This window comes from Alosa pseudoharengus, unplaced genomic scaffold (genome assembly GCF_046254945.1).
Source record: "Alosa pseudoharengus isolate Yale_2024_CS ecotype anadromous, Long Island Sound unplaced genomic scaffold, YU_APseudo_1.1 YU_APseudo_1.1_scf_21, whole genome shotgun sequence".
Taxonomy (NCBI): domain Eukaryota; kingdom Metazoa; phylum Chordata; class Actinopteri; order Clupeiformes; family Clupeidae; genus Alosa; species Alosa pseudoharengus.
This window is the reverse complement of record NW_027468674.1, coordinates 30250792-30258291: the sequence shown is the minus strand read 5'-3', so window position 1 is coordinate 30258291 and position 7500 is coordinate 30250792. Positions and strand designations below refer to the sequence as shown.

The following is a 7500-nucleotide window of genomic DNA, read 5'->3' as shown; positions in this document are numbered from 1 at the left end:
AGGGCTACAGGTGAGTCATAATGAACCCAGGCTAGGAAAGCAAGGAGCTCTCTAGATAATGAAAGACAACAAGGTCATCAACATAGTTCACACTCCAGCTTCAAAGCAGACTGACGAACAGTGCCTGGTTACCATGGAGGCATGTTTAAACACACTGGGTCACACCGCAGACTCCTTCCTTGTTTGTTTATGTCGCTAAGCTTGTCAGGCTAATGTAGTTAGTCAGCTGTCAAAGCCTCTGACTATCTTGCTGCTTAGCTGTCAGGAATTAGGGGGTGCAGTTAAAACTTGGGTCAGAACAAGTGAGGTTGTGTGGAGTTTGACCTATTTTTCGACGAGCCTCCCTTCTCTCTTCTGCTCAAAAAATGTTTTTCATGGTCAGTTCATTTTTTTTTTTATTGACTCATAAGACATCACAATGCCGTCCCATTCCACAAATGTAGCGTGTGATTTGACAGAGTTAAACTCTAGTAAAGCTAGGCCATTAGTCGACTGTAGCCTGTCTGGGAGAGGGCAGCTCATACTGCCGTAGCGGTTCCCAGCAGCCCACTGCCAGGTCCAGGTGCCATTGTGAAGTCCAAATTGGGCACTAAGTGCTGTTATGTGACAGCTTCCAGCTCAGATACAGCTGCTGCATATGAGCAAATTTAACACGAGTCCTTGCTGTTTTTCTCTGTGTGTGTGTGTGTGTGTGTGTGTGTGTGTGTGTGTGTGTGTGTTCCCAGGCTGCTGCGGCTCAGGAACCCCTGGGGGCGCTTCTCGTGGAATGGCAGCTGGTCGGACGAGTGGACCGACTGGCCACAGCACCTGCGTCACGAGCTGATGGCCCACGGCAGCAGCGAGGGCGTCTTCTGGATGGAGTACGGAGATTTCATCAAGTACGTCTGACGTCTGTCAATCAACTACCCCCTCAGCTCACTGACCAACAAACACACACACACACACACACACACACACACACACACACACACACACACACACACATAGATACACTCACACACATACAGATGATTTTAGGTGGGGGTGGCTCCTTTAATCAGACCCATCCATGTTTTATCCTCCAATGGAAGCTTGGAGTTACACTTACTCCTCCATGCACAGCACAGCACAGCACAGCACAGCACAGCACAGCATCTCCAACCATGGAGGACAAATGTGCTAGTTAGTCAAGTGTGTGACCCTCACCCAACCCGTGGGTGCCCCTAAGTGCACTTGCCCCACAGTGCACTGTAGAGCTGGGACTGTTTGTCAAAACATACAGACTCTCTCTTGTTTGAATGCAGCCCTTGAAAGGAGGCCGAAAAACAGAACCCCCTGTTGTGTTCCCAGGCAACACACACACACACATCAAAATGAAACAGTGGTCTGTGCACAGGAGTGATAGGACGTTTCATTGCGTTTAGCGCCGGCCCTGTTGCTGCTGGAGCTGCTCTGTTCCAATGGCAGTGCTGGAGATGAAAGGTAGAGAGGGGGACAGAGAGAGCTCGCGAAAAAAAGACAAACAGGACTCCCAGCTCCCCCCTAGAGACGTGCAAACATCAATGCACAGAGAAACGTGGGAGTCGCTGCACTCTTTCTCTCTCTGTCTCTCTCTCTCTCTCTTTCTTTCTCTCTCTCTCCCTCTCTCCGGCGGTAAATGATCGTCCGCCATTGTAAACACTTCTCCTGCGGAGGCTGATGGCAGGCAGAGCTCGCGCTCACCGAGCCGTCCCGCAGTGAGACGTGAGACTGCGTGGAGCTGTCTGTGAGCAGTGAGCCGCAGAGTGTGTGTGTGTGTGTGTGTGTGTGTGTGTGTGTGTGTGTGTGTGGTGTCTTGGTGTGGGTGTGGTGTCTGGGTCTGGGTGTGTGTGTAGCGGGATAGGGGTATTTTCAGGATAACCTTTCCATTAGCGAGTCATTAAGGCATTAAACAGGTGACAGCACTCCCAAGCCAAACAGTTGACGCAGTCAATTAAGCAGGGCTGCAGAGAATCCACACACACTCCATCTCTCTCTTTCTCACTCTCTCACACTCTCACACACACACACACATACACACACACACACACACATTCATTTTCATTCTTTGACTTACACACACAAGGAATTATCCTGTCTCTGAATATGTGTCTTGTGTGATGTGAGATTTCGAAGCACACACACACACACACACACACACACACACACACACACACACACACATACATATATATATATACATGTATATATATATATATATATATATATATATATATATATATATATATATATATATACACGCACACACACACAGTGTGAGCAATGCCAGTCTTGTCAGCTGTAATATAGACAGCCACTCCTTTGTGTGGTCATGTTTTATTCAGATTTTTAAGAGGCACGTGTGTGTGTGTGTGTGTGTGTCTGTGTGTGTGTGTGTGTGTGTGTGTGTGTGTGTGTGTGTGTGTGTGTGTTGCTGTATCTGTGCCCTGGGTGCACAGAAGAGGCAGTATTCTTTTGTCTTTCTGTGTTGTCATCACGATGTCCCTCTGTATGGATGTGTGCTTGTAGAAGTGCCTGCTCAGGCTATATCAGTGCTGGTTCTTGAGCGAGAACGAAGGAACAACATGAGGGGGAAAGAGGAGTGCTGAGAGTGGCTCTGAAGAATTCCTGACTCGCCGCTTTGACACAAAGCCCCACTCCAGGGGCATCTCTCAAAGAGACGACCCACAGCACGTCGGCCTTTCTTTCTTTCATTTTTTTTTTCTGTTGTTTTTTTTTTTTTAAACGCTGCCCTCAGAACTCTGTGGCTTTTAAGAGGGCGGGGGAAATGAAGAGGACGGCCATTTCCAGCCCTCCTCACACACGTCTACACACACACACACACACACACACACACACACACACACACACACACACACACACACACACAGGGCTCTCACAGAACCTGGGCAGACCTTACATTACATAGGAGTCTACACAAAGCAGGGGTCAAGTTCATGTTAATATTGATGATGATAATGGCCACAACAACAACAGCCGCAGCCAATGCAACGCAACAGGGATGCTAAACACATCCATTTGCACATCCATGTGCTTTTGGGCTGAAGGAAGAGGAGTCACATTTGTATAAATCAGCCAGTGGAGTAAGCATCATCCAGGCATGACAAATTGATAAAGCGCTCAGCAACAGCATGTGTTAAAGGGTTTAAAGGAAACTTAAGTCGCCGGGCTGGGCTCGACTTGTTTAGCCTGAGAAAGGCTGTCCGCCGCTGAGCGATAAGAGAGGGGGGTGTTGGGTTGACGAGGCGAGCGAGTATCACTATGGCCGACTAGTGGCAGTATGGGGGATATTTGAACCTGATTGATATCTTTAACGCGTGCGTGCGTGCGTGTGTGTGTGTATGTATCTGTGTGTGTGTGTCTTGTGTGTGTGTCCGCGAGCAGGCCTGAGTGCCTGAGATCTGCCTTGGGAACAAACATATGCAAACATATGCAGCCAAGCATTTGAAACCCTCGCTCAGTGACGATGGTATCAGTAGTCCGTCGCAGCCGTTTGGTAATTGTGCTGAGCCTTGGCAGCCCTATTGTGTGTGTGTGTGTGCGTGTGCGTGTGCGTGTGTGTGTGTGTGTGTGCACGCGCGCCCAGGTGGTTTGTGGGATTTAGAGCTACAGCAGGAGTGAGAGAGAAGCCTTGGCTATTATCTCTCAGCTCAGGAGGCCTTTATCATGGTGATGCTCATGTTCTGAACCGGTCTTGATAGGTTTGTCTGAATGCTGATGACTGCCGGCCCATGCTTCAGCATACAGATAGCACAATGACTGAGGCTTTTGCCAGATATAACCAACCAGTTTCTAATATACCCTATACAAGTCATCGACATTGAGCCACCCTACTGTCTGTGATCCAGTGTGTACAATTGTGATGGTAAAGCTAGTGTGTGTGTGTGTGTGGTGTGTGTGTGTGTGTGGTGTGTGTGTGTGTGTGTGTGGTGTGTGTGTGTGTGCGCACCGTAGGTACTTTGACTCGGTGGACATCTGTAAGATCCACTCGGACTGGCACGAGGTGCGCCTGCAGGGCTGCTTCCCCAGCCGGGCCAGTGGGCCGATCACCGTCACCTCCCTCACTGTGCTGGAGAGGACCGCACTGGAGTTCGCCCTGTTCCAGGAGGGCAGCAGGTACAGTACAACACACACACACACACACACACACACACACACACATTCATACATTCATTCACACACATATACACACCAGTGTTGTAGTACTCGAGTCCGAGACTCGAACTCGAGTCCAAGTCATTAGCTAAATTTAGAGACTCGTGACTTGACTTGGACTTGAGCACTGAATGACTCGAACTTGGACTCGGACTCGTGCATTCGCACTCGCGATGACTCGTCGAGGACTCAACTTTTTTTGTAATATATCATAAGGCTATAATTGCAGTATGTCATTAGGCTATAATTTGCTATATGATTTTAATATCTAAATTATTCGTAATATTAATTTTAGTTCAAGGGAATGTTAGGCTACTGCTTCGTGTCGTACATCGCAAGTCACATCATGTTCACATGCAAAGCAAACTAACGTTAACTTTAACACCAAAATGCTTGGAGATATGGCCGCCACTATTTCAATGTAGTATTGCCAGGCAATATTAGTTCTTATACATGACATGACATTACCTAAGATTACACTCAGCCTAGGCTAAACAACACACACTGCTGCTGGATAGCTGATCATCGTGACTTGGTGAACAGTGTTTTTCCTGACTGACGTGAGAAGCGAGGTTCCATTCATTCATTTTCATTTGGGGCGTTCCCTCTGTTAATTTGCAGCAGGCTATTATCGGATGAAAGAAAAATAAACTAAAAGTTTTCCCGATCAAGATATAGCATACTTCTTCATTTTGGTGTCATAAAATATAGAAGCATAACATTAAATTGCCTAGTAGAGTGTCCATGTAGTGTCAATGTAGGCCTACGTGTCTGCGCAAGTGAAACTGACAAACTGAACCTCTCGTGGGTAGGCCAAAAACAACTATATTTAAAACCACGAATGAACTGGATTACTGTTACTGTTCAAACGAGCGATTTGATAGCCTAATCCACTGCGTGAAAAAAAAGGAAATAGCAACGTGTTCTATTTCTAACAGGTGAAAATCGTAGCAAATAGTAGCCTATGGCGATGGCAGCTTAAAAAACATTTATTTCACTCATCTCGCTGAAATGAACGTAGAATGTGGCCTGTTGCGCAAAGAAATTAATTAGGCAGATGATCTACATATCCGTTAACCGAAAGCTTGTTTTCATCTCTATTGTTGACGTGAAATATGTCTCCATAGTGTCAGTGAATTGATGAACAGTGGTGAATTGATAACATAATTATGCAGTTGCCGGTAGCCAGTGTTCACGTCACGGGTGTCAGAAAGAAGCTAAGACGGGCCCTGCTCTGTTTCTGTCCCTCCCAAACTGCGCTAAAATTGTGTATGCTATTTAACAGCCAGAATTTTTAAAAAAATGCCCGGTGGAGGCCCTTTTATGATCCACACTACCTCTTACAAAATAGGCCTACTCCAACGTCCATCTAGCTCTTGTGAAGTATGAACTTCTACAACACTGCCTATACAATTGTCAGCAGTCAGTAAAAGCATGATGTGACTTAATGGCCTGTGTGATTGGGATGTGGATTGTAGGGCTGCACGATATATCTAAAATCTATCGTTATCGCGATATCAACATTTGCGATGGACATACCGCAAAGATTACTTAATTTTCGATAAATTTCGATACATTTTCTGTGCCGTGCGCATTCCATACAGTCTATGGTGTATTCACATTCTGAATGTCAACATATTTTACCAAACCGATGCTGTCATGCTGCCCTAGAAGCCCGTCCCCTACCAGTTTAGGTGTGTGGTGTTTTAGGTGTTGAGGCGGGAGCTAATGTTGTGATGGCTGAAGATCGAGCGAGGTAGGTTACACTTAGGTGAAGAGGAGTTGGTGACTAAAAGGAAAAGCATGTCTGTTCTATGGAAATATTTTGGTTTCATTAAGGATGACGTGTTACAAACACAACGCCAAATGCGTCCTTCTCCACTGAGTTAAAATAAACAATTTCTTTCGTTATCGTTACAGGATCAGAAGATATCTGTCTTTCACTGTAAGGCTTGTATTTCAATGATTTGCATTTAGCAAAAGCCCCAGACAGCAGCAGAGAGGAAATCAGGATTCGTTATTTGTAAAAGTTGTTTAGCCTACTTCGTTGGACTGTGCGATGTGCCCCTTACTTTCACTTTCCGCTGCACTTGGCATGCCGGTAGCCTAATAACGTGGGATGCGCAACGTATGAGGTTGGAGAAAAACATGAGGTGGAGAAAAACATTAAATATTTAAATATCGCAAGTTATATCGTTATCGCAGTACTCAATAATGTTATCGCATACTGCATGTTTTCCTAATATCGTGCAGCCCTAGTAGATTGCTCATTTATTATGAGTAGGCCTATAGGCTATGGTATGGCGATGGTATGGTATTCTCTCCGATATAATAAATACAACACATTGGGTTTGGCAAGAAATTTGGCAATACTGCTTTCACACAAGTGATGCTTTTAAGGATTTTATCTGCAATGGAAAAAAATGGAACGACATGTAGGCTATGCTTACTTTAGTGCTGGACTTGGACTCGACTTGATCAATAGGGACTCTACTCGGACTCAACGTGGATCAATAGTGACTAGACTCGGACTTGACTCGGATAAATAGTGGACTCGACTCGGACTTGACTTGGAATTTTTTCAGATTTGACTCGGGACTTGAACACTGGGGACTCGAACCTTGAACACTGATACACACACACAAACATTCATACACACACACACCTCCTGCAACTAATGATTATTTTCATAGTTGATTAGTCTGTCCACTATTTCCTCGATTAATTGATTAGTTTTTTGATCGATAAAATGTCAGAAAATGGTGAAAAAAGGTTTATTAGTGTTTCCCGAAGCCCAAGATTATGTCCTCAAATGCCTTGTTCCGCCCAAAGACATTTAGTTTACTGTAATAGAGGAGAAGATGAAGATGATTACCAAAATAATGAGTGATTAATTTAGTAGTTCAAATAGAATAATCGATTTATTGTTCATATTTATTACTCATATAGTGCCATACAATGATTGAACCAACCTGAACATAATCATAATGATATAATGATGTCCTGTTATCTGTTATGCATCTAGGACTGCTCTGTTTTATTCATCATGTTATTGTTCCTTATTTGTGTGTGTGTGTGTGTGTGTGTGTGTGTGTGTGTGTGTGTGTGTGTGTGTGTGTGTGTGTGTGTGTGTGTGTGTGTGTGTGTGTGTGTGTGTGTGTGTGTGTGTGTGTGTGTGTGTGTGTGTGTGTGTGTGTGTGTGTGTGTGTGTGTGTGTGTCACAGGCGTTCAGACACAGCAGACAGCCACCTGCTGGACCTGTGCATCATGGTGTTCCGGGCCTCGTTTGGCAGTGGCAACAAGCTGACGCTGGGCCGGCTCCTGGCC

At 45.4% G+C, this 7500-nt stretch overlaps 1 protein-coding gene across 1 annotated transcript in view; it reads left to right on the top strand.

Moving 5' to 3' along the window:
- The window catches only part of capn15 (calpain 15), a 38415-nt gene that overhangs the window by 23841 nt on the left and 7074 nt on the right, over positions 1-7500 (top strand). The window contains 4 exon segments of the mRNA XM_076298567.1: positions 1-10; positions 726-878; positions 3973-4134; positions 7398-7500. The exon segment at positions 1-10 is cut by the window's left edge and continues 116 nt beyond it; the exon segment at positions 7398-7500 is cut by the window's right edge and continues 124 nt beyond it. Of these exon segments, the coding sequence (XP_076154682.1) occupies positions 1-10; positions 726-878; positions 3973-4134; positions 7398-7500 (428 nt within the window).